The sequence below is a fragment of the Thalassophryne amazonica genome, chromosome 23, assembly GCF_902500255.1.
Source record: "Thalassophryne amazonica chromosome 23, fThaAma1.1, whole genome shotgun sequence".
In the NCBI taxonomy this organism is placed as follows: domain Eukaryota; kingdom Metazoa; phylum Chordata; class Actinopteri; order Batrachoidiformes; family Batrachoididae; genus Thalassophryne; species Thalassophryne amazonica.
This window is the reverse complement of record NC_047125.1, coordinates 9,445,118-9,472,753: the sequence shown is the minus strand read 5'-3', so window position 1 is coordinate 9,472,753 and position 27,636 is coordinate 9,445,118. Positions and strand designations below refer to the sequence as shown.

Here is a 27,636-nt window from a genome sequence, read left to right as displayed (position 1 = left end):
TTTTTGCTTTGCTTGTGTCGAGTGTCGGAGACTCTCCATCCTACAGCTGACACAGAGATGCTGAGGAACCACGGCCAAACCAGAACCCAAACCCCGCTTGCAGAGGTTGCGTGAACATGCAGTTGAAAGTGTGGATGTGGATCAGAGTGTCAGAGGAAACTTCGTAGAAGGACAGAGTGCCAGCAGGGCAGTCCACAAACACTGAGACTCTGTGAGAGGATGAAGACGAGCGACAGTAGAAGGTTTCTGTGTTGTTGTGACGAGCGTAGTAACAATAATTAGAGCAGAACAGAGACCAAGATTGATCATTATCTCCAAAGCTGCAGGCATCACTGTTTCCTCTCCTCCTGATTCTTCTGTAAGCCACTGCTACGTAAACATCTCCTCTCCACTCCACCTCCCAGTAACAGCGGCCATTCAGACCAGAAGTACACAGAACCTGAGGGCAAAGGTCAAATCTGTCTGGATGATCAGGATATGACTGATCCTCTTCCACGCGCTCCACTTTTGTGTTGGTGTTGGAGAGTTTGAGACTTGTGTTCACTGTGTTCAGATCCAGTGTGAGTTCACAGAAATCTAATGGACAGAATAAAAAACAGTCCAGCTGTGGTTAATCGAGTAATTCATTGACTATTCAATTGTTATCTCTTCGAATCATGATGTCACATGATGTCATCCTCACGGGCAGTAGAGTTTCAATAAGTGATGAGACAGAGATTTTGTCCAATTGTCTGGTACCCAGAACAACGTGCGTACTCTGTCCTGTTGCCTGAATCAAACAAGTGCTGATTTGTAGTTTGAAACAGCCATGATTCTCTAATTTCTCCGCATCATTAATGGAAATATCATCGATGAACAATGACATTCTTCTTATTTCATCATAACTTATTGTTTGACTTTTGTTAACAATTATTGAGATGTAACAAATATGGAAACACATACTGTTATACTGCATACCACATTTTCAAGAACATCACTTAATTTTTTGGGAGCTCCTGTGACTTAAACCCAGTGCATCTTATATGGTGAAAAATCATGTGGTCATTATTATTAATAACAATAAGTAGAGAGGGATCAAATCACCAAACAAAATTAACTCCCAAAAATAAAAGAATAAATGGCAATAATAAAAGGACGCTATAACAATGCACATAACTCCAAATTAAAGAGCGGATAACACAGAAAATACTGTAGGTACAACCTATATACTCTGAAAAATACTGCTTATGAAATCACTGATGGAGCAGGTATGTTTTCCAAGAAACTATTTTCAGGAAATGTTCCCTTTTAAGTAGGGATGACGACTGAAACCAAATATTAAACTGTCCCAGTGCTGGACCATAGATAAGCTCCGCCTATTAACAGTACTGCACTGATAAGCAGTACCTCTAAAAGTAGCAGCACTGTCAAAATGTCCTCACTTTTAAGGAACAATATGCAAGGATGACCAAATTTTATTTTTGAAACCTTGACAAATGGGGTCTTGTATGGTTAAGTTGGAGTGTGAGATCGAGAGACAGACTGGGGCGGCACTGAGTTCATGAGTTTTGGGTGAAGACTGAAAGAATAAGATCACAGATACAAGCGGCAGAAATGAGATTCCTCTGTCATCTGTCTGTTATCTTACACTTCTGGACAGGGTGAGAAGCTTGACTATCCTACGTATTTCTAAATTCTGGGTCTGTATGTTGTTTTGATTTCCTGTTTTTGTGTTTCTTCAGCTTTGTAAAAGTTCGTAAAAACCTTGTAAGCAAGTAAGTAAGTAAATTTTATTTATATAGCACTTTTCACAGGCAGAGAGAGTGACAAAGTGCTGCACAAAAAAGGTAGTTAAAAATAAAATAGATAAAAGCACACATACAATCACTGCAAAAAAAGCAAATATAATGGTCATAAACAGCTCCCTCCACTATAGATTAAAATGCTTGGAGAAACAAGTGTGTCTTGAGCCTACTCTTGAATGCATCAACAGAAGCAAGTGTGCGAATAGAGAGTGGGAGATCATTCCAGAGCCTTGGCGCGATGGCCTGGAAAGAGCGATCTCCTCTGGTCTTGAAACGGGTACGAGGGACCATGAGGAGATTCAGGTCTCATGACCTCAGGCTCCGAGAGGGACTTGTAACTGCCCTTAAGTGTAACTGTTAGAATGTACTAAGCCGTGGGTCACTCGTCTGAGTCTGGTCTGCTTGAGGTTTCTTCCTCAGTATCATCAGAGGGAGTTTTTCCTCACCACTCTTGCCTATGTGCTTGCTCTAGAGCAGGGGTAGCCAAGTTCGGTCCTCGAGAGACACCTTCCTGACACTCTTAGTTGTCTCCCTGCTCCAACACACCTGAATCCAGTGAAAGGCTCATTAAAAGTCTGCTAACGAGTCTTTCATTGGATTCAGGTGTGTTGGAGCAGGGAGACAACTAAGAGTGTCAGGAAGGTGGCTCTCGAGGACCAAACTTGGCCACCCCTGCTCTAGAGGTTGGTAAGGTTAGACCTTAAGCTCCTTGAGGCAGCTTTGTTGTGATTTGGCGCAATATAAAAGAAATAAATTGAAATCTGGGAGGGTGCTTTGGAGCCTGTTGAGGTGGCTCGGGCACCTGTTGAGAATGCCCCCCAGTCTTCTCCCTAGGGCCATCTTCCAGCAACGTCCAACGGGCAGGAGTCTCAGGAAAGACCTAGCACACGGTGGAGAGATTATATTTCCCAGCTGGCATGAGAACGCCTTGGGACCCCCCAGGAACAGTTTCATGACATGTCCGAAGATAGGCGAGCGTGGGATGGGCCACTTGCACTGCTGCCACCGCGACCCAGACCAGCGGTTGAAAATGAATGAAACCTTGACACTTTGAGCCTGCCAGTCAGTTATTCATCAAAAGTCTACTTACTTCATTTCTGATATCACAACTCATTATCGACTACTGACATCTACTGGTAAAATAGGGCGCCACATCATAGCACCATTACTGTGTAGCAGGAACACAACTAATACAAAGTCAGCAGCATTATAGTCATTCTTTGTATATTACTCAATAAAACAGAAATTGGAGTAAAAAAAGAGATAGATATACATACACACACACACACACACACACATATATATATATATATATATATATATATATATATATATATATGTATATACGAGGGCTGTCAATAAAGTAACGGTCCTTTTTATTTTTTTCAAAAACTATATGGATTTCATTCATATGTTTTTACGTCAGACATGCTTGAACCCTCGTGCACATGCGTGAGTTTTTCCACGCCTGTCGGTGACGTCATTCGCCTGTGAGCACTCCTTGTGGGAGGAGTCGTCCAGCCCCTCGTCGGAATTCCTTTGTCTGAGAAGTTGCTGAGAGACTGGCGCGTTGTTTGATCAAAAATTTTTCTAAACCTGTGAGACACATCGAAGTGGACACGGTTCGAAAAATTAAGCTGGTTTTCAGTGAAAATTTTAACGGCTGATGAGAGATTTTGAGGTGATTCTGTCGCTTTAAGGACTTTTCACGGTGTGAGACGTCGCGCAGCGCTCTCAGGCAGCGTCATCAGCCTGTTCAAGCTGAAAACCTCCACATTTCAGGCTCTATTGATCCAGGACGTCGTGAGAGAACAGAGAAGTTTCAGAAGAAGCTGGTTTCAGCATTTTATCCGGATATTCCACTGTTAAAGGAGATTTTTTTTAATGAAAGACGTGCGGACGGATCCGCGCGTCGGGACGCAGCCGCCGCGACGCTCCGCCACAGGAAAAACACCTCTGTGTTGATAACCATTTGTAAAATCCAGGCGGCTTTTGATGGCTTTCAGTGGAGTGAGTATATGAGAAATTGTTTAACAGGCAGGACATGTTCCAACTTGTCCTTAAGGCTTTCAACAGAGGTGTTTTTCCTGTGGCGGAGCGTCGCGGCGGCTGCGTCCCGACGCGCGGACCCGTCCGCACGTCTTTCATTAAAAAAATCTCCTTTAACAGTGGAATATCCGGATAAAATGCTGAAACTGACTTCTTCTGAAACTTCTCTGTTCTCTCACAACGTCCTGGATCAATAGAGCCTGAAATGTGGAGGTTTTCAGCTTGAACAGGCTGATGACGCCGCCTGAGAGCGCTGTGCGACGTCTCGCACCGTGAAAAGTCCTTAAAGCGACAGTCTCACCTCAAAATCTCTCATCAGCCGTTAAAATTTTCACTGAAAACCAGCTTAATTTTTCGAACCGTGTCCACTTCAATGTGTCTCACAGGTTTAGAAAAAATTTTGATCAAACAAAGCGCCAGTCTCTCAGCAACTTCTCAGACAAAGGAATTCCGACGAGGGGCTGGACGACTCCTCCCACAAGGAGTGCTCACAGGCGAATGACGTCACCGACAGGCGTGGAAAAACTTACGCATGCGCACGAGGGTTCAAGCGTGTCTGACGTAAAAACATATGAATGAAATCCATATAGTTTTTGAAAAAAATAAAAAGGACCGTTACTTTATTGACAGCCCTCGTATATACATATATATATATATATATATATATATATATATATGGAGAGAGAGAGACATACATACACTATATAACTGATAAGTGTATAAAATTTTAATAAATTTATGTGAATGTCACTTCACTGGTACTCATTCAATTTGGATTTCACTCATTCTTTTACATAAATCTCTTGTTTTTGGTCAGAGGTCAAAAGGCTTAATATCAAAACCCTGACAGAGTTTATGGTTTCTATGGAAACAGATGAACGTGTGTTTTTGTGAATCAAATCAAAACATACTTACACTTCCTCAGACCTGGTCTCAACCACTGGATCCCACCAGGATTCACCCTAAAAGGATCGGGGAAAGGAGCAATGCATTGCTTTAATTATCACATCTCATCAACAAACTTAGTTAAGTTATTTTCCTCTCAAGCATTTTTAATAATTTGTGCGACATTACAGAGCGGAATTAAGTTATTATGTCAAGTCTGCATGAATGGTGTTGGGCTGCATCCACAACACCACGTAACTATCTTGAGTCCTGGATGGCAACCACCCAGACAGACAACCGCTCCATCCCCAAATCTCTAAAATAATAATAAAAAAATCTGCCACAGCCAAGTGAAGCATGGGCATTGGTCCACAACACTCAGGCACCTGCACACTGGATCATAGACAGAGAAACACACCACATGTCCTAAATGTCAAACTTGACACTCCTTCACTTAGCAAATAATGATACTTAGTTTCCATATGTAATAGTGCAGCAGCTAAGAGAATATTTAGAGCAAAATCCTGTAAATGGTGATACAACACATCAAATTTGGCACAAATGCTTACCAGTCCAGTCAGTATCAGAGAAATTCCAAACTTGTCCTCTGACACGTCGAAACGGAGGTGTTCCGTTGTCTCGCTTCCAAAGCGAATCGGTCTTTACGTGCGAAGCCTCCGTGCGGCTTTCCATGACAAAATCTCTTGTTAAAAGTGAAATCTGCCGGAAAATGGCTGATGTCCAGCTCTTGTGATAACCAGAGAAAGTGCACACGATGGTCTCGTATCCACAGAGCCATCCGTTTAGAAATGGTCCGGTGGCTTGTGCCGCGTCGTTGCAGCTCGGAGCGCGGCGCGCCGAGCGTCCTTAAAGGGGTCCTTAAAGCTGTAGTAACAGTCCATATTCTCTGCGAAGCCTGTAAAATTTTCACCGAAAGTCAGATAAATTTTTCGAATGGTTTCCAGGTGCCAGTCTCTAACAGCTTCTGAAAAAATTCTGATGGAAAAAAAGTCCTTTTCATTCCGCCATTTCCAGACAATGAAAATCCGACGAGGGGGCGGGACCACTCCTTCCCAAGGCGTGCTCACAGGCGAATGACGTAACCGACAGGCGTGGAAAAATTCACGCATGCGCACGAGGGTTCAAGCATGTCTGATGTAAAAACATATGAATTAAATCCATATAGTTTTTCAAAAAAATAAAAAGGACCGTTACTTTATTGACAGACCTCGTACAAGCTTGCAGAAACAAAGATACTATTCTGACATGGTTTGCACATAAGACTGGCATAGCATGTTTCAAGTACACACATATGTCAGAAGGTGGGGGGGACATACCATATTCTGTCCCCCCTGGTTGAAAAGGTGGGGGGGACATGTCCCCCCTATCCCCCACCAAATTGCACCCATGGGAGCTTGTATCACCATTTGCAGGATTATTTCAGTTATCTGGTGAATGTCAGTTACCCCTCATTTGACACAAAATCATTCAAGTGGTACCCAAGGATTCTGCAAAGAGACTAGTACCAAAGACATCAAGTTGTCACCTTCTGTGGTCTAGTGGTTCAAACTCCTGTCAGACTGGAAAATCACTAAGGTGCCTTGGTCCAGGTCCTTCATCTCCAAGTTGCTCCTGGTGTGTAGTGAGAGTCTTGCATGGCAGCACCCTGACATCGGTGTGTGAATGGGTGAATGCGAGGCATCAGTGGAAAGTACTTTGAGCTTCTGATTCAGATGGAAAAGCGCTATATAAATGAGTCCATTTAGGTCACGTTGATGTGGAGCGAGGCCATATATTTTTTTGGTTAAACCAAATTTTGGACCTTCTGCCAGGAAGATGCAAGGCAGCTTTGACACATGCTATTTTGAAAAGTCTAAATGTCCTAAAAAAAAACATGGTCACCATCCTCAGCATCTCCACACAGAGCTCCTTTATCAGCCCACGTCTCTGCCTGCAGCCTCTTCATACCTGAGAGAGTCCAGAGTCCAGAGTGGATCCTCCAGTCCAGCAGACAGCAGCTTCACAGAGTCTCCTGGATGGTTGTAGCTCAGATCCAGCTCTCTCAGATGGGAGGGGTTGGAGGTCAGAGCTGAGGCCAGAGAAGCACAGCCTTCATGTGTGATCAGACAGCCTGACAGCCTGCAGACACAAAGCAACACACAGACTGTGAGGACAGAGTCAGGAGGTCTGATTCATGGACTGCTGCACGCTGATGAGTCCTGACCTGAGAGTTTTCAGTTTACAGTGTGGACTCTCCAGTCCAGCAGACAGCAGCTTCACTCCCGAGTCCTTCAGCTCATTGTTACTCAGGTCCAGGTCTCTCAGAGTAGAGGACTGAGAGCCGAGAACCGGCCCCAGAACTTTACAGCTTCTCTTCGACAAATTACATAAATTCAGTCTGAAGACAAAATGAACAAAAACAAAAAAATGTTCCTCTTTGTTCTAGCAACATATTCCTGAACTAATGAAACAATGTTTCTTTGGTAGGTTATGAGATGTGCACCTTTGTTAAAAATCATTGATCTTTATCTATCCTATCTTGGCAGATTTTCTGTTTCAATTTTGGTCTTCCAGTATCTCCTTTTTCTTGACTTAATTATTTATGTCGAGTTCAGGGTTTAGTCTCAAATTTTGTTCTCCTGTGTTACATATTATGAAACATATATCATCAAACTGGATTTCATGATATCGGCTATTTATTTGATCAGAGCACTCTCCCTGTTTGGATTCTTGAGCCCAGGTTTTTGTTTGCTATCACCTTCCCCAGGTTTGGTTTTTATTGAAACAAGCACTCTGCCACCTCTGCTGCCTCAGCCTCCTTTGCTAACTCCAACACCGCTGCAGTCTCCGCCTAGTGCCTAGGTCTTCATGATTGCTGTCAATGCCCACATCATTGTTGTGGCACTTCAGTCACCTCTACTGCCCTCAGTAGCGCTTCCATTACCTATGCAGCCTTCTATGGTGCTTCTGTCATAGCTGAAGCTCTCAGTGGCATCTCAGTCATTGCTGCAGCCTTGAGATGGGTCTCACCCCAGCAGGCTCCTTGCTTGGAGTCGGAGTCCATGATGGCCCCGGTGGAGTGTTCAGCAGGGGACGCAAGATGTGCCCATACCATGGAGCTTGTTGCATTCCAGCAAGGCATGAGGTGGGGGGATGTTGGATCCACTTTCAGAACACTTGGTCATGGTCGTACCAACAGGTCCCAAGGATTCTCCTTGGGCCTCTGCTATGAAAGCCGTCAAGTCTGGCTGCCAGTGTGTTCTTCAACAGCCAGGATTCAGATCTGTACAGGAGGTCTGGTACCACAGAAGACTTATACATGCAAAGTTTTGTTCTTTGTGAGATGTGGTGATGGCAGCAAAGACGTCTCCATGAGGACTGCATGAGTGCTGATGCCTGTGCAGATCTTTGGGCAATCTCTGGTTTTAGGTCTTGGAGATTGTTGAGCTCAGGTATTTAAAAGTAGAGACAAATTTTACTGTGACTTGCTTGGAAATAAAAGGTTCAGCATCAAGTCCTTCTCCAATGTATATAAGCTAAATCTTGGATCAGTTGATGCTAAGGACAAGTTTCTTGGCCTCTTTGTCAAACAGAGTGAGGGTATCTTGAAGTCAATCCAGTTCCTTTCAAGTCTGATAAGTGGGTTAGGGCATTTAAAAGCTAGATAGCTTCAGCCTCGACCTTACTCACTCAGCAACATGTTTTTCACACGTATTTTATATATTTTCTTTTTGTTTAATTGTATCTATTCATTCATTATTTTCTGCTATTACACAAGGATGCTGACCGAAATAAATAACATAAAACAAATCAAATCAAAATAAAAAAGAAAATTGAATCAAATTCATCAGCAAGTAGGATGGTGTCATCGGCAAACAAGGTTGGTTGGTCTGCCAATCAGTCTACCAGGTTGTAGTGAAGGAAACTCCATTGGTACATTCGCGGACCTTCGTCATTTGGTAGTCTATGACTGTTGCTGGAACTTTAGACCTCGCTGTGTCCTGCTGCCTCCCCAGAGTCCACGCCAGCATTTCCAGAGTCTACTCCAGAGGTTCTACAGTCCACTCAAGTGAACACAAGGGGCTCTGGAAACTCTACATTTCCAGAGCCCCCTGTGTTCACTTGAAGTTACAGACACCTACTCAAGAGCATGCTACAGCCTATGAGCTCTTTCAAGATGATGCTATGGCCACTATTCCCATCTCCAGGGGAGCTAACATCTCACAAACCTGAGCTGCTGCTATCTTTGGGGCGGCCGACAGATGTCACATTTCACCTGTTTCCTCATCTCCTGTCTCTGAGGTAGCAAGAAGACTCTATGCTTCACCTGTCTCTGAGGTGGCAGACGGATGTCACATCTCATCTGTTTCCTTATGTCCTGTCTCTGAGGTAGCAAGAGGACAGTATGCTTCACCTGTCTCTGAGGTGGCCGACTGATGTCACATCTCACCCGTTTTCCATCTCCTGTCTTTGAGGTAGCAAGAGGACAGTATGCTTCACCTGTCTCTGGGGCAGCCGACGGATGTCACATGTCACCTGTTTCCTCATCTCCTGTCTCTGAGGTAGCAATCAATCAATCAATCAGTTTTTTTATATAGCGCCAAATCACAACAAACAGTTGCCCCAAGGCGCTTTATATTGTAAGGCAAGGCCATACAATAATTATGTAAAACCCCAACGGTCAAAACGACCCCCTGTGAGCAAGCACTTGGCTACAGTGGGAAGGAAAAACTCCCTTTTAACAGGAAGAAACCTCCAGCAGAACCAGGCTCAGGGAGGGGCAGTCCTCTGCTGGGACTGGTTGGGGCTGAGGGAGAGAACCAGGAAAAAGACATGCTGTGGAAGGGAGCAGAGATCGATCACTAATGATTAAATGCAGAGTGGTGCATACAGAGCAAAAAGAGAAAGAAACAGTGCATCATGGGAACCCCCCAGCAGTCTACGTCTATACCAGCATAACTAAGGGATGGTTCAGGGTCACCTGATCCAGCCCTAACTATAAGCTTTAGCAAAAAGGAAAGTTTTAAGCCTAATCTTAAAAGTAGAGAGGGTGTCTGTCTCCCTGATCTGAATTGGGAGCTGGTTCCACAGGAGAGGAGCCTGAAAGCTGAAGGCTCTGCCTCCCATTCTACTCTTACAAACCCTAGGAACTACAAGTAAACCTGCAGTCTGAGAGCGAAGCGCTCTATTGGGGTGATATGGTACTACGAGGTCCCTAAGATAAGATGGGACCTGATTATTCAAAACCTTATAAGTAAGAAGAAGAATTTTAAATTCTATTCTAGAATTAACAGGAAGCCAATGAAGAGAGGCCAATATGGGTGAGATATGCTCTCTCCTTCTAGTCCCCGTCAGTACTCTAGCTGCAGCATTTTGAATTAACTGAAGGCTTTTTAGTGAACTTTTAGGACAACCTGATAATAATGAATTACAATAGTCCAGCCTAGAGGAAATAAATGCATGAATTAGTTTTTCAGCATCACTCTGAGACAAGACCTTTCTGATTTTAGAGATATTGCGTAAATGCAAAAAAGCAGTCCTACATATTTGTTTAATATGCGCTTTGAATGACATATCCTGATCAAAAATGACTCCAAGATTTCTCACAGTATTACTAGAGGTCAGGGTAATGCCATCCAGAGTAAGGATCTGGTTAGACACCATGTTTCTAAGATTTGTGGGGCCAAGTACAATAACTTCAGTTTTATCTGAGTTTAAAAGCAGGAAATTAGAGGTCATCCATGTCTTTATGTCTGTAAGACAATCCTGCAGTTTAGCTAATTGGTGTGTGTCCTCTGGCTTCATGGATAGATAAAGCTGGGTATCATCTGCGTAACAATGAAAATTTAAGCAATACCGTCTAATAATACTGCCTAAGGGAAGCATGTATAAAGTGAATAAAATTGGTCCTAGCACAGAACCTTGTGGAACTCCATAATTAACTTTAGTCTGTGAAGAAGATTCCCCATTTACATGAACAAATTGTAATCTATTAGACAAATATGATTCAAACCACCGCAGCGCAGTGCCTTTAATACCTATGGCATGCTCTAATCTCTGTAATAAAATTTTATGGTCAACAGTATCAAAAGCAGCACTGAGGTCTAACAGAACAAGCACAGAGATGAGTCCACTGTCCGAGGCCATAAGAAGATCATTTGTAACCTTCACTAATGCTGTTTCTGTACTATGATGAATTCTAAAACCTGACTGAAACTCTTCAAATAGACCATTCCTCTGCAGATGATCAGTTAGCTGTTTTACAACTACCCTTTCAAGAATTTTTGAGAGAAAAGGAAGGTTGGAGATTGGCCTATAATTAGCTAAGATAGCTGGGTCAAGTGATGGCTTTTTAAGTAATGGTTTAATTACTGCCACCTTAAACGCCTGTGGTACATAGCCAACTAACAAAGATAGATTGATCATATTTAAGATCGAAGCATTAAATAATGGTAGGGCTTCCTTGAGCAGCCTGGTAGGAATGGGGTCTAATAAACATGTTGATGGTTTGGATGAAGTAACTAATGAAAATAACTCAGACAGAACAATCGGAGAGAAAGAGTCTAACCAAATACCGGCATCACTGAAAGCAGCCAAAGATAACGATACGTCTTTGGGATGGTTATGAGTAATTTTTTCTCTAATAGTTAAAATTTTGTTAGCAAAGAAAGTCATGAAGTCATTACTAGTTAAAGTTAATGGAATACTCAGCTCAATAGAGCTCTGACTCTTTGTCAGCCTGGCTACAGTGCTGAAAAGAAACCTGGGGTTGTTCTTATTTTCTTCAATTAGTGATGAGTAGAAAGATGTCCTAGCTTTACGGAGGGCTTTTTTATAGAGCAACAGACTCTTTTTCCAGGCTAGGTGAAGATCTTCTAAATTAGTGAGACGCCATTTCCTCTCCAACTTACGGGTTATCTGCTTTAAGCTACGAGTTTGTGAGTTATACCACGGAGTCAGGCACTTCTGATTTAAAGCTCTCATTTTTAGAGGAGCTACAGCATCCAAAGTTGGCTTCAATGAGGATGTAAAACTATTGACGAGATACTCTATCTCACTTACAGAGTTTAGGTAGCTACTCTGCACTGTGTTGGTATATGGCATTAGAGAACATAAAGAAGGAATCATATCCTTAAACCTAGTTACAGCGCTTTCTGAAAGACTTCTAGTGTAATGAAACTTATTCCCCACTGCTGGGTAGTCCATCAGAGTAAATGTAAATGTTATTAAGAAATGATCAGACAGAAGGGAGTTTTCAGGGAATACTGTTAAGTCTTCTATTTCCATACCATAAGTCAGAACAAGATCTAAGATATGATTAAAGTGGTGGGTGGACTCATTTACTTTTTGAGCAAAGCCAATAGAGTCTAATAATAGATTAAATGCAGTGTTGAGGCTGTCATTGTCAGCATCTGTGTGGATGTTAAAATCGCCCACTATAATTATCTTATCTGAGCTAAGCACTAAGTGAGACAAAAGGTCTGAAAATTCACAGAGAAACTCACAGTAACGACCAGGTGGACGATAGATAATAACAAATAAAACTGTTTTTTGGGACTTCCAATTTGGATGGACAAGACTAAGAGTCAAGCTTTCAAATGAATTAAAGCTCTGTCTGGGTTTTTGATTAATTAATAAGCTGGAATGGAAGATTGCTGCTAATCCTCCGCCCCGGCCCGTGCTACGAGCATTCTGACAGTTAGTGTGACTCGGGCAGTATGCTTCACCTGTCTCTGGGGTGGCCGACAGATGGCACATCTCATCTGTTTTCTTACCTCGTGCCACAGCTGGCTAAATGTCAGCAAACTCCACTTGTCCTGGGGTAACTGATGAACAGCACACCTCACTTTTGACTCCAGTTCCTGACTCAGAGGCAGTTGAAGGTCTGTGTGCCTTATCTACCCCTCCTGTTCCTGGCTCTGAGACTATTTATGGCGCGCTTTATCAGTTCTTGGCTCTGAGTCAGCCGAAGGGCAATGCACCTGTTCGAAAAGCGATTCCACAACCTTTGTGCTGTGAGGCATCAGTGTTAACCACTAAGCTACTGTGCCGAAGGCAGTCAAATGTTGACACCTTTACGATCACTATTTTATCTTCTACCTTGTTAAATACATCCTTTCATCAGTTCTGCCTGTGTTTGTGAGTGGATCTGTTAGCTGTTCATGGCAACAATTCAACATTCTGCAGACTGGCTGAAATGTAACTCAGCAAAACAAACAAAACTGCACAAAAATTCATAGGATTATTCCAACATCTCTACATTCTAATAACACGAAGCTCGGCATTTTGAAGCACATTACACAACCCAACCACCACACTTATGGTGTCATGTTGTTTCATAATTTAGACATCAAAACCACTTAGGGACATAATTTTAACAAGCTCGAAAAACTTCAACATGTTCGCCACAGCAGTAGCATAAAGCACTGCAATCTGCAGAATAAAGACACATTTATCAGTACATTTGACCCAGAATACATTGCATCCAACTTGAAGTTGTGGCCAGGCTTAAAACGGGAGGGGTGACCAATATACACAGATCGAAATACACCTTACTTTTGCTACAATAATGGCCCCATACCACACCCACAGTGCATCCAAACTGTACCAACATAGATTTGAACTGAAAACAAGTCTTGGCATGAATTCAGATAATGGAATATCCAGAGATAAAAATTGATGGTTGTGATCTCAGAGAGTGCAAAAATAATTTTTTCAAGACACAGTTTATCGTGTGGTTGAATGTGTAACTTGTTCTGACCTGAGAGTTTCCAGTTTACAGTGTGGACTCTCCAGTCCAGCAGACAGCAGCTTCACTCCTGAATCCTGCAGCTTGTTGTTACTCAGGTCCAGTTCTCTCAGACTGGAGGACTGAGAGCTGAGAACTGATGACAGAACTTCACAACTTCCCTCTGACAGATTACAGCCAGATAACCTGCAGAGATGATTAAAACAATGTAAAATTAAATAGCTGGTGAAATGATTACAATGATGCCATTATTGAAATATCAAAGTATCTCCATCCTTACAAAGCTGTTTTAGATGCTTTGATCACTGGCAACAACTTCTGAAGAGCTTCATGTGAAGCAGAGTATTTGGTCAGGTCAAACACATCTTCTTCTTGTTCTGATGACAGTAAGATGAAGACCAGAGCTGACCAATCAGCAGAAGACAAATTTTCTCTATAGAGTCTTCCTGACCTCAGGTACAGTTGAATTTGTTTGACAAGAGTTCGGTCCTTCAGTTCATTCAGGCAGTGGATCAGATTGATGCTTCTCTCTGCAGAGAGATTCTCACTGAGCTTCTTCTTGATGTACTCAACTGTTTCCTGATTGGTCTCTGAGATCCTGTTCCTCTGTGTCATCAGGCCTCGTAAGAGAACATGACTGCTTTGGAGGGAAAGACCCATCAGGAAGCGAAGGAACAAGTCCAGGTGTCCACTTGGGCTCTCTAAGGCCTTGTTCACAGCACAGCAGTATAAAAGTGTTGGGTTCGGGTCAGCTTTCATTCTTTTAGTCCACCAGGATGCTGTTTGTTTTTTTGACAGCAGATTGACTCCAGACTGGGTGAAGGTCAGATGGACATAAAGAGCAGCCAGAAACTCCTGAAGACTCAGATGGATGAAGCAGAACATCTTCTCCTGGTACAGACCTTTCTCCTCTTTAAAGATCTGTGTAATCACTCCTGAGTACACTGATGCTTCTCTGATGTCGATGCCACAGTCTGTCAGGTCTGATTCATAGAAGATCAGATTCCCTTTCTGCAGCTGCTCAAAAGCCAGTTTTCCCAGAGATACAATCATCTTCCTGTTCTCTGGATTCCATAGTGGATCTGTCTCAGCTCCTCCATCATACTTGACCTTCTTAAGGTTACACTGAACCACCAAGAAGTAGATGTACATCTCAGTCAATGTATTGGGCAGCTCTGGTTCAACTTTAGTTTCCAACACATCCTCCAGAACTGTAGCGGTGATCCAGCAGAAGACTGGGATGTGACACATGATGTGGAGGCATCGTGATGTCTTCATGTGGGAGATGATTCTTCTAGACTGCTCCTCATCTCTGAATTTCTTCCTGAAGTACTCCTCCTTCTGAGGGTCTGTGAAGCCTCTCACCCCTGTCACCATGTCGACGCATTCAGGAGGGATCTGATTGGCTGCTGCAGGTCGTGTGGTTACCCAGAGGCGAGCAGAGGGAAACAGGTTCCTCCTGATGAGGTTTGTCAGCAGAACATCCACTGAACTCGGCTCTGTGACATCAGTCAGGACGTCACTGCTGTGGAAGTCCAGAGAGAGGCGACACTCATCCAGACCATCCAAGATGAACAAAACCTGGAAGTGTTGGAAGTTGAAGACTCCGGCTTGTTTAGTTTCAGGAAAGAAGTGATGAACAAGTTCCACCAAGCTGAACTTCTTCTCTTTCAGCACATTCAGCTCTTTGAAACTGAATGGAAATATGAAGTGGAAGTCCTGGTTGGTTTTGTCTTCAGCCCAGTCCAGAGTGAACTTCTGTGTTAAGACTGTTTTCCCGATGCCGGCCACGCCCTTTGTCAGCACTGTTCTGATTGGTGGCTGTGTGCCAGCTGAGTCTTTAAAGATGTCTTCACATTTTATTGTTTTTTGGAATGTGCTTGCTTTTCTTGATGCTGCTTCAATCTGTCTGACCTCATGTTCCTCATTGACCTCTGAAACCCCGCCCTCTGTGATGTAGAGCTCAGTGTAGATGTCATTCAGAGGCGTCGCCTTTCCTGCTTTAGAGATCCCCTCAAACACACACTCAAACTTTTGCTTCAGATTAGATTTGAGTTCACGCTGACAAACCTCACCACAAGTTCCTGAAACAAACAATAGATCAAACATTAAATTATTATAAATATCTGAAAATATGTCCTCACATGGACATATTTAAAATGTTCAAACATTGCATGTCATTTCACAAGCAAACACTACATCAACTCAAATCAAGTCTGGGACCCAGAACACAACCACCCAGGCAGACAACCAGTCTCACCCCTACCTTCTGAAAGTAACCATCCATTTGCCTGGTGAGTTATGGACATTCCCTTGGCCTTCTCCATCCACTGGGCTCCTCAACACTGAGGCACCAATGTGCTTGATCATGCCCACAGAAATGTGCCACATGGCAAAAAAGTCGAAGTTGACACTCTCTCACAATGCAATTGATTCTGCCTACGTTACCATTCAGTGACAAAAAGGCATTCCAGTGATAGCCAAGGATCCTTTGAAGAGACTTCAGTCAAGGTCAGTAAATCTTGCTAATTTCCACAACTGTACCAATGCAAGTACTGCGCAGCGTAAGAGCCGGTGTCACAGACTAAACGGTCCGCCCCTAAAAATTGGCCCACCCTGCCTCCACTGCACATGGATCATTTCAGAGCTCAGCAGCTTGTCTAAGACAGACTCTCTTCACCCAATGTGATCAAATGGATTAATGGGATTACTGACCATCAGATGACAAGGTAAAACTTCATAAATCATTCTAAAGTCAGTTTTAAGCAGAAACGAGGTGATACTCCATGACACTTTGAAATGATTGACGCGTAATTAAACTCACCTTTGATCAGCACACCAAGGACATTCAAAAAAGAAGCCAACAAAGACTGTCAGTTGCACCCCACTTGCTGTTGTTACTTTATCAAAGTATCATTCAGGCAATTATTCTGTACTGTTCCTCATGTTTCTTTACCATGCTTCCTGTCACAACACGGGCCAAACTCACAGGCATCACAAACATAACTGCCAAAATCATCAGACTCCCTACACCTAACTTCATAGAATTAAACAACAGATACATTATTCGTATAGCAAACTCTATAGTAAAAGACACCACTCATCCACTCCACCAATTCATCATTCCACTTCCTTCAGGGCGTAGATACAGAAGCATTAAGTTTAGTAGGGCTCACCTCGGGAGGAGCCTGATCCCTGCAGCTATAGCGGCCCTTAACAGCAAGCCCCACTGACCAGTCTGCCTGCCATTGTATTGCTGCTTATTACTGTTGTATCAGTGTTATTGTAGCTGTCTGTGTTGTCTATCTTGTGCTGTGCTACTGTGATATTGTTGCTGTCTGTCCTGTGATGTGCTATTGTATTTATTGCATTGTCTGTCTTGTTATGTACAATGTATTGTACAGTCGGTGAAGACAAATTTCCCTATGGGGACAAATAAATCTAATCTAATCTAATCTAATTACTGATGATCTCTTTTGTTAAAACGTCATTGTCCTTTCCTGTAGTATATGCCCAGCAAGTCAGCAAAATATGGGTAGCCTGTAATGCACAATCCAGCTACGCTTCACAGATGCAAGTATACACAGGAAAGCCACCCAGTAGAGACCCAAGAGAAGAACAAGAGGCTGCAGGTTGTGCTTGATGTGGCAGAAGGACTGAGGAGGCACAATGTTACATGTGACAATTTCTTTACCTCCCATGAACTCAAACACCATGGTTGGCACAGTTCAAAAGAACAAGCCTGATCTCCTACATGCACTGTTTTCACTAAACTAGAGAGAGACCCTCTCCACCCTCCCACCATCACCATCATTTCTTACATCCCAAAGAAGAAGAAGAATGGTGTCTTCCTGAGCACACTGCAAACCACAGCTAACGGCACACATTAATGATCTTGCGGACAGGAAGCCAGCATCATCCTGGACTACAACCACAAGAAAGGAGGTGTGAACAACCTGGACAAGGTAACTGGAACATACAGCTGCAGGAGAATGCTTGCCTGCTCACCCCTGGTCATCTTCCATAACATCATCAATGTGTCCCCTGTCATGTAAAATTATTCATTTTTGCCTTACAAATAGCTTGCCTAAAACATCTGCATCTAAACTCTCTAATTCTGTATTAAAAATGCCTCCATGTAACATTGCGGCTGGAAAAGCACACAGTCTCTGTCTGGTGTCCTCCTTTTTTCTCCTCAGCTGAAACTGTGATAACATTCATTGTTCAGCGAGAGTTTTCATAGGAAACTTGAACAGTTTCATTAAATGGCAAACCATATTTATGTGTATGTGTCTGCTTGCCGTGCCCCCGCCCTAGCTGGTGTACAAAAGAGCACCCTTCGAACTGCTCTGGGTACACACTTTCATTCAAAATCCTGCTGTATTGATTTTGACTTTGTGTGTGTCTTCGAGACCTTGAATTAACAGCCTGTTAATTAGGCAATCTGTCAATTTGTCTAACTTTTCATTTCCACAAACAGCCTCAGACAGTCAAAAGGCCTTTTTTGCCTCCACACCTCATACAATGGCTTTGTGATACGGAATGAGATCAACCCTGCCTGCCTGGGTGCCTGATAAGCTGAACAAGAGGTGATCCTGGAGCTGCTGAGAAAGGCACTTATAACTTCATACATTCAAAAAATGGAGTATCTCCCCTGCGCAGCAGCATCTGCAGTGGTTGTGAAGGCTGTTCAGGGGGTTGGATCAGCTGCTCCAGCTGGGACAACTAAGAGATGTTAGTTCTGCCCACCAAAGGAGGACTGTAAAACACATACTGTGTGCTGCAGATATGAGAAATATGCACACACAGTTGCATACTGCCTTGCAAATGCTCATTAGTTGATTTATGTTGTTTACATAGTCATGGTCTGGCCCTTTTGGGGCCAGCTGTTATGATTTTGGACCTTTTTTCCGCATTCTGGGCATCTGTACCATGTTTTATTATCATTGTCATGTTCATGTTATGTTTGGTTTTGGTTCATTTATTCTCTGTGTATCTTCTCTTTGCCACGTATTTAGTTTTGCTTTATTGTTTATTATTTGCTTTCACTCTTGGTCCCTTAGTTACTTTAGTTTTAGGTTCATTCTGTTTATCACATTTATGATATTGTGCTTTATTCACAGGGTTTTGTTACTATTTATTTTCAGTGCTTCTTTTCTGTTTATGTTCAATTCATTATTTATTGCACTTTCTGTTTATCAGTTATCTCGTTTCATTAATTCCATTATTCTCTAGTCATCTGGTTTGTTTATTCTCTGTTTGTCAGTAGTTTATTTTTGCTCATCTCATTTGTAATTTCAATTATGCTTTAATGTCAGGTTTTGTTTTCAGTTCTCATGTTCATGTTCTGTTCCTGGTTATAGTTGCATTTTATTCTGTCCATGGTTTCTGTTTTGATTGCCCCTGCACCAGCTCTTGTGTCTTCATCTGTCACTATGACTCTTTTTGCTCTGTGTTTTCATCCACTTCCAGTCTTGCACCTGCTCATCTGTTTCATCTCTCCACTCTGTTTTCCTGCCTTCACTATCTTGGCCCATGCATATTTTTGTTCACTAGTCACGGCCCCTTCCAGAACTTTCACTGACACCTGCATCTTGTTTCACTAATTACACCACCAGTTATTTAAGCCCTCACAGTCCAACAGCTCACCGCCAGATTGTTGTCTTTGTACAGTTTCCAGCCCTGTTCTTTGCTCTGTGTTTGCCTGCATTGTTTTGACTCCGCCTTGTTTTTTGACCTCGATTTTGCCTTGCCTCTGATAGCCCTTACACTGTGTTTTTTGACCTTTGCCTGTTTATTGTACCACGTCTCAGCCTCTCGCCTTTTGCTACCTTTGCCTCGCTGCTGGACCTCCTGTGTACCAAATCCCTGCCTGTTATTAAACCATCTGAACATTACCAAGTCTAGTGAGCTTGCATTTGTGTCCATCTGGTTTGCCACACCTGATACACATTTATAATGTCATTTTCAACCCTGAGGACAATGGGAGTATACAGAATGTTGAGACTTCAGGAGCGTTAAGAATAATCCTTGCAAGTACCTTTGCAGTGTAATACCCCTGTAGTAGTTGAAATCCATGCATGCATGCAATCATGGATCCATGCATGCATATCTATGAAGTCTATGATGATGGGCAAAGTGGGAAAGACTACATTCAAAAAGTTGATCGTGTTGATGAATGCTAAAACTAAAAAAAATAAAAAATAAAAATAAATATATATATATATATATATATATATATATATATATATATATATATATATATATATATATATATATATATATATATACACAGAATTACAGTAGTTTAGTACTTTCTGTACAGGTGATGGTGTTCAGGTAGGGATGAATCCCAGTGTTAGAGGCCCATTTCAGTGTAGGTTGCCTGTAGAGTAGACAATACCTTTATGGTTGGAATAGAAGATGGGATTCAGGAGATGGGTGAGAAAAGATGAAGAAGAGTGGGACAAGAGAAGCTTCTGCAAGCTGAGTAGCAGGTGTACGTTTGGTTGTATAAGTTGAGTCAGCTGATTAGGGGAGTGCTGGAGATGTTGAATGCATTTAAATACTACAGTAAATATTGGCAAATATATTTAGGTGTAGCTGTTCTATTTATAAATAAAAATTTCATTACTTTGCTGGAGACAGTCAGCCAGCTTGTCCTGGTTCATTTCCCTCAAGAAGATCAATGCGAGCTCCAGAACAGCCTCTCTGCTCTTCCTCCTCTGCTCCTCATCGTTGCACTGTCTCTCAAAGTATTCATGCTCAGTGTCAAGGAGAAACATCTGGATCCTCTTCACCTCATTTTTTACATATGTGACCAAGTTCGCCTCAAGATTCTGGAACAGAATATAAACACAGGCATGGAAACTTACAACTGTTTTTTTAAACACATATGAATATTCTGATGCCAGATTGTATTTTTATACTGTGGATGATTCTCAGAATTTGGGTAAAAATATCCAGTCCATTGGGGCATTTTCAACTCTACTTTGTCATTTAAGTGGTGGGAAAGCAACTCAATTTCTCACCATTTGATGACGGCATCATAATAAGTAAATTAATCTATGGTTTGTGTTTCTGTCACAAAAATGTGACACTTTTTGTGACGGAAGCACAAATTCATTTTGTGATGGGAGCACGAAATGCAGGGTGCGTGGGGGGGTCTGTGGGGTTATGGTTAGGGTTAGGGGAAGGGTTCGAAATGGTAAAATGATATCAACCGTCGCTCACAGCAAAATCACCAGTGTTAAATTAACATTAGAAGGTGTCCATATGTGTCTACTCTTTGTAGTGTTACTGTTACGGTTGGAACCACGAGGAGACAAGACTGGACCCCAAAATGCAGGTAGCCAAACACAAGAGAGTTGTGTCTGGTGAACAAAAGGTGAACAACCAAAAGGCGACTGTCAAAAACCGACAGTGAGAGGTAAGACTTACAAAAAGGTGAGAACTGGTGCAGACGGACAGAGTGTGAGGCAGGAACCAGGAGCTGAGCGCATGTGAATACACAAGGAGTTCTGACGCAGTCGATCGGCAAAGAACATTAAGAAAGGTGTGACTTAAATAACAAACAAAACTGATCACTAACAGGTGTGGCAAGGACTAACGGAACAGCAGAAGCACATGTGAGAAAAATCAACAACAGCACAAAGATGAAAAATAAACAGATAACCCAAGTGGAAAAACAGCAACCTGAAATATGACATCAACCCAGACCGACAGTGGTGAACAACAGAAACACAATAAGGTGAGGAGGAAATACTAGACACGACGCACCAAGGAAAACACAGTAAATGCAGGCTGGGCAAAGCCCTCAACCCTGACAACCGAACGGAGCAGCAGACCAGGAACTAAGTTGTAACAAATATAATAACACTGAAAACAAAAAACAATACCAGCATAACCCTGGAACCAAAAGACAACATAAACGACAAAAGAACTACGACAGAGATAAAGCCAAGTGGCGAAGGGTGGGGCCCTCAGACCCAGAGGATCAGATGGTTGCAACGCACGGCTGACAGGGGTGACCATGGCATCCGTACACGGTGGGGGAACAGGAGATGAGACAGGTAGTAATCACACCACAAACTCGCAGCCACACCAAGAACATGTATACCCACATGTACACACACACCCAGGGACTGGGTGGAGGCGGCATGCACACCTACACACACCGATGGGAGGAGTAGCACATGGAGAATAAGAACACATACACACCTTCATACACACACACAAGTACACCATGGGACAGACACACACTTGCACATGACAGACAGGCGACACACTCACCTACAGACAACAGAGGGACAGGACAGGTAACCAGAGACATAAAAGGACATGGGGACAGGAATCACACAAAAAGAACGCCAAAAACTCAACCGAACCCCAACAGTTACAGTAACGTGTGTTAACACTGATAGTGTTAAAGTTAACATGAGAGAAGTGATAATTTAACACTGGTGATTTTGCTGTTTTCCCATCAAAATGGACACAACACTTTAGTTTTGATGAAGCTGACACAAGTGACAGATGGCCACCAAAGCTGCTTGAAATGAAGCAATGCAACAGGTATGTTATTGCAGGTTCATATTTTTCCATTAATGTTGCTTTATTAAAGGCTGTTTTCAATTCACTTTTGTTGTGTATTTTGCAGCTATCACCTTGCAAGTCTCTGATAAAGTGAGACAGACCGAAAGGAAGAAAGTTTATTTTGCCCTCTTCCCAGTGTGACGTTGGCCAGCAGGAGTGCAGATGGCAGTCAGTAAACCTCACTCCCCAACAGCAAAACATGCTCTGGCGAGACACAAGGGCCTGTGGGTTTTAGCCTTGTGGTCCCTGCCTCCCATCCAGGAGATCATGAGTTCAAACCCAGAGGGGGAAAACACAATGCAGAGTGTTATGTGTCGGACGCAGCCCGGAGAACCGACCAGCATTTGAAGGACCCAGTATAAAATAAGCAGAGCACGGTACAAAGGATAACAGAGTTTAATGAACATAACAGTGCTGTGAAAAATATAAAAGTGCGCGGTCTGGCGTGGTGGATTGCGGTGCGCTCCCAGCAGCGCTAACGGTCCGGAGCCAGAACTGGTTCGGACCCATGGACCCCGCCGACACCCCCCAGGTGGCCGCGACAAACCGAGTCTGTGAAAGAAGGAATCATTATGTGAGTCCACACTCAACACACAGAGAGAACGCTCAAAGGTGCACAAACAGCAAACACTTCCTGGCTTAATTACTAATCAGCTTCCCACCCTGCAGGCATAGAACATCCAGTTCACAAACTCACTGCAGCGGAAGCTGATTTAAACGACCAACATACAGCTCAATATAATAAGGTGTGAGGGACACCACATTTACTGACTGTATAAATATTAGTCACAAAATCTAACGTACCTCAGGAAGTGTGCTGACGAGCGTGAGACCTCACCCTCTCCTCTTTCACAGACCATGCATCAAACCTGGACGTTCTCTGCATCCACTGATGATGAGATGGCTCCCGAGACGACGATCTCACCCGTCTGGTCACAAGGTCGAGTCTCTGGCAAATACACACTGTGTACTCCAGACTTAAATGCCACCATGTTCCAATCCATGTAGATGCACCACAGCTGTGAGTCCTGACAAGCCGCAGGTGATTAGGGTGAGGTCCTGATAACTCAGCTACACAGCCACTCAGTCCCAAATGCAAGCCACCTGGAAGGAAAAACAAAAGACAGAAACAAAAAGGCAGCCAGGCCCCCCAGCCATACAACAGCAGAGGATAATCTGGTCCATTTTATTACTTAGGATTTTCTACAGTGGCCATAATATATTAAAGGTTATACAGTTGTCAGTGAATGGTGATGATATGTGTAGACAAGCCGGGTGTTATGTGTGTTTTGATCCAACTAAGTCCAGCATGAGGCCCTGCCACAGACTGCCATCCTATACCCTGGCTGAGATAGGATCCAACATTTTCACTACTGAAATCCTTCATACATCCATGACTATAACTGAGAAACTAAACCTCATTAAAGTGTTTGTTAGGGCATCATGGGAAATCTGTTAAATTATAATATCAAAGGAAAGTCAACATACCACAAATACATGTTGCATCTGTGTTTGATGATGCTGAGCAGCTCGAAAACTGAGCTCCTCTGAACTCTGCCGTGTCACTCTGAGGACCAGTCAGAAACAGATCATGTCATGCTTCACCTTCACATTAACCTTCATCACTGAGTTTCATTCAAAAATCACTCGTAGAAAAAAACAGATTAGTTTGTAAATGAGGTGTAAAAGTGAATTCACCAGATATGAGTTTCTGTCATAGGCACAAAGAAAATCCGTGTGTTTAATCACTTTGAGACAGTTTCAGTTTGACAATCCTCCAGAAATAATTATGTTATCCTCTTTAGTGATACAATTTGAAATGTTGTATAATTCTATATTTATTAATTTCATTCCTATATTAGTCCCACAGTGGCAAATGTGGTGCAGGGGGTGAGACCAGTTCATCAGACGTCAATGCAAGGTTGGGTAGAGGGGTGGCGTGTGTGCTCGAGCCTAACTGTATTCTCTGCAGTGGAGACGAACCCTTCAGCGGTCAATTTTCAGTGAATTGCAGTGTTTGTCAGCTTCATATTTTATTATATTTCATATTCCATATTTTAATAGATTTATTTTTCAGTGTTTTTCAGCAGTTTTCAGTGTTTGTTTTATCATATGTTATGAACATCCTGTTTATACTGGAATCTTTTTTGGAATAGGAATATAACTTACATAACACATGCATATACATATATATAAAAATTTCAGTTTATTACATTTATATAGCACCGAATCACAACAAAGTTGCCTCAAGGCGCTTCACAGAAGTAAGGTCTAACCTTACCAACCCCTACAGCAAGAACACAGGGGACAGTGGTAAGGAAAAACTCCCTCAGATGATATTGAGGAAGAAACCTCAAGCAGACCAGACTCAGAGGGGTGACCCACTGCTTACGCCATTCTAAAAGTTACTAAGTTTTTATGAAGTTTTACAAAGCTGAAGAAATAGAAAAGGGAAAATCAAAACAACATCTGCTGCATCAGCTTCAGGCATGGCATCTCAGTCAGTCCAGCATGCTATTATCCACAGATGCTCTCCCGCACATTTCCCTCTGCACCTTGGACAGGGAGAAAAGATCAGAATCAGTCGCCCAGAAAAACTACACCTAAGGTATAATTCATCAATGTTAAATCAACAGGAAAACAGAGAGTCGCTAGTCGCTAGCCCTAAGCTTGACTAACAGACCCAGAATTTAGATAAAATTAAGGCCGAGACCTGTTCCATAACTAATACAATGAATTTAAAAGGAGCATAATTCCATACTATGCCAGTATGCTTAGCCATACGAAAAGGAGAATGAATACATCTCAAGTCTGGACTTCAATGTCTCTACAGAATCATACTGTTTTATCTCTATCTCTCTCTATATATGTATCAATCACAAAACTTTTAAAATGTTTAAAAACTTTGTGATGCTGGAGCACACTGTGATCCACAAAACGTGAATAATCTGATGTAATTTGTGCAATGTTTACAGATGGCTTCAGTTTTATTTTGTTTGCGCACCTTGAAATAAATTATTTTTGCTTGAACATGAATTTGGCTGCTCAGTTATTTTGATGCCAGGCTACAGTTTAAGCTAAAATTAAAATACTGTGCAGATTGTTTTCTATTATGGAGCAAATAGTGAGTGATTTCATTGGAAAGTGGAACAGAGGGAATAACGAACATGTGCATTTGGCGTGTAGTGGCTGTGCACAGGGAAAGTACATCTCTGTGAGGTACACAGTACATCAGTCTGGCAAAAAGGTAGATATCATACATGTGTATGTGACAAAAGTAGAATATGGTGGACATGTGACAACATTACATTTTAACTTTGTGGAAAAGTGTGGTAATAACCACTGTGGAGGTTAGTGCATAGGGATTAGATTTGTGTGCATGCCCGCCAGCACTTGTGTCAAGGACTGCAGCAATATTTGGATGTAGTCAGCACTGTCTGACTGTCATCACAATACAATAAAATGAAACAGGATTTTTGACTCTTACTGTAATAAATCGGGCCCAGTTTCACCATTTTTAGAACTGGGATGTAAATTGCGGCCAAAAATTGGAAACAGGAAACATGGTCTTAAAGGCACCAGCAGCTGCCACAAATGCTGCTTTAATATCGGAAAGGACTTTGAAATACTCTAAATGGATGTGTGCTGTGTACCATAGACTACACACTTTAAAGTCTCAAAATAGGGTCTGAAAAGTTAGGACTCTATATGACAAAAATGAATAAGTAATGAATGTTGTGATTCATTCATGATTCATGTGAAAATTATATATATATATATATATATATATGTTGATCCATGATGAAATGAAGTCGTTGTGTAACCATGAATAGTATTATGTATCTGCCGGAGCTCACATTTTTTTAACAGAATGCTGTAGCTCTTTAAAAGTAATGGGAAGGACCTTTGACCAGTCACTCTTCATGGAGACACAACTGGGACCAGATGCAGATGAAACTGGGTTCTCATAGGTCCTGACAGAAAATAACATAAAACATGATCATAAATAATGGTTTTAATAATGAATAATATCTATGGTATGCAAATACCTTTGTTTCAAATCAATGGGAAGAACCATTGACCAGTCACTCTTCAAGGAGACACAGCTGGGATCAGCTGCAGATGAATCTGGATTCTCATAGGTCCTGACAGAAATTAGTATAAAACATGATCATAAATAATGGTTTTAATGATGAATAATATCTATGGTATGTCATATAAATACCTTTGTTTCAAATCAATGGGAAGAACCATGGACCAGTCACTCTTCATGGAGACACAACTGGGACCAGATGCAGATGAATCTGGATTCTCATGGATCCTGACAGAAATTAGCATAAAACATGATCATAAATAATGGTTTTAATGATGAATAATATCTATGGTCTGTCATATAAATACCTTTGTTTCAAATCAATGGGAAGAACCATGGACCAGTCACTCTTCATGGAGACACAACTGGGACCAGATGCAGATGAATCTGGATTCTCATGGATCCTGACAGAAAATAGCATAAAACATGATTATAAATAATGGTTTTAATGATAAATAATATCTATGGTTTGTCATATAAATACCTTTGTTTCAAATCAATGGGAAGACCCATTGACCAGTCACTCTTTATGGACACACTGGAAGGTTCAGGTTCAGGTCCAGGTCCAGCAGAGTGTGCTGTATTAGTGCAGCAGCTAAGAGAATATTTAGAGCAATATTTAGCGCCTTTTATTACCGCTACACCTCAGCCTGCAAGCCTGCATTGTGTGTCCTATCACTTTCTGTGCCTTGCCACACCCAGCCATGACACCTTTGTCACCATTTTTGCTGTTTTTTTGTTATGTGTCGGACGCGGGCGGAGAACCGACCAGCGTTTGAAGTAGGACCCAGTATAAAATAAGCAGAGCACGGTACAAAGGATAACAGAATTTAATAACATAACAGTGAGTGCTAAATAATAACAAATGAGTGCGCGGTCTGGCGAGGTAGAATAACGGTGCGCTCCCAGCAGCACAAACGGTCCGGAGCCAGAACAGTTCGGACCCAAGGACCCCGCCGACACCCCCCAGGTGGCCGCGACCAACCGAGTCTGTGAAAGAAGAAACCATCATGTGAGTCCACCACTCCACACACAGAGAGACCACTCAAAGGTGTACATAAACAGCAAACACTTCCTGGCCTAATCACCAATCAGCTTCCCACCCTGCAGGCATGGAACACCCAGTTCAATTCTCCACTGCAGTGGAAGCTGATTAAACGACTAACATAACAGCTCAATATAATAAGGTGTGAGGGACACCACATTTACTGACTGTACTCATGTTAGTCACAAAACCTAAAGTACCTCAGGAAGTGTGCTGACGAGCGTGAGACCTCACCCCCTCCTCTTTCACAGACCATGGCATCAAACCTGGTACGGTCTCTGCATCCATGATGATGAGATGGCTCTCTAGACGACGATCTCACCCGTCTGGTCACAAGGTCGAGTCTCTGGCAAATACACACTGTGTACTCCAGACTTAAATGCAACCATGCCCCAATCCATAAAGATGCACCACAGCTGTGAGTCCTGACGAGCTGCAC

The 27,636-nt window shown here is 42.5% G+C and overlaps 1 protein-coding gene across 1 annotated transcript; it reads right to left on the bottom strand.

Annotated features, from left to right (window-relative positions):
- LOC117505044 (NACHT, LRR and PYD domains-containing protein 3-like) lies at positions 1-26,728 on the bottom strand. The gene is made up of 11 exons (XM_034164574.1): positions 26,637-26,728; positions 26,461-26,556; positions 26,285-26,380; positions 25,917-26,033; positions 23,548-23,626; positions 20,102-20,306; positions 13,748-15,551; positions 13,480-13,653; positions 6,687-6,857; positions 4,749-4,795; positions 1-576 (listed from the first exon to the last, which is right to left on the bottom strand). The coding sequence occupies exons 1-11, from the start codon at positions 26,663-26,665 to the stop codon at positions 41-43; spliced, it is 3,354 nt and encodes a 1,117-aa protein (XP_034020465.1). The 5' UTR covers positions 26,666-26,728; the 3' UTR covers positions 1-40.
- Positions 26,729-27,636: the final 908 nt, after the last annotated feature.

What these genes read in the sequence shown, in the direction of transcription:
- LOC117505044 (XM_034164574.1), bottom strand. Translation starts at nt 26,665, where the DNA reads ATGGGTCTTCCCATTGATTTGAAACAAAG. An exon ending in AGATGCAACATGTATTTGTG is followed by an intron (nt 20,307 to 23,547) that starts GTATGTTGACTT and finishes ATTCTGTTCCAG; the next exon opens with AATCTTGAGGCGAACTTGGT. An exon ending in TGGACTCTGGACTCTCTCAG is followed by an intron (nt 4,796 to 6,686) that starts GTATGAAGAGGC and finishes CGATCCTTTTAG; the next exon opens with GGTGAATCCTGGTGGGATCC.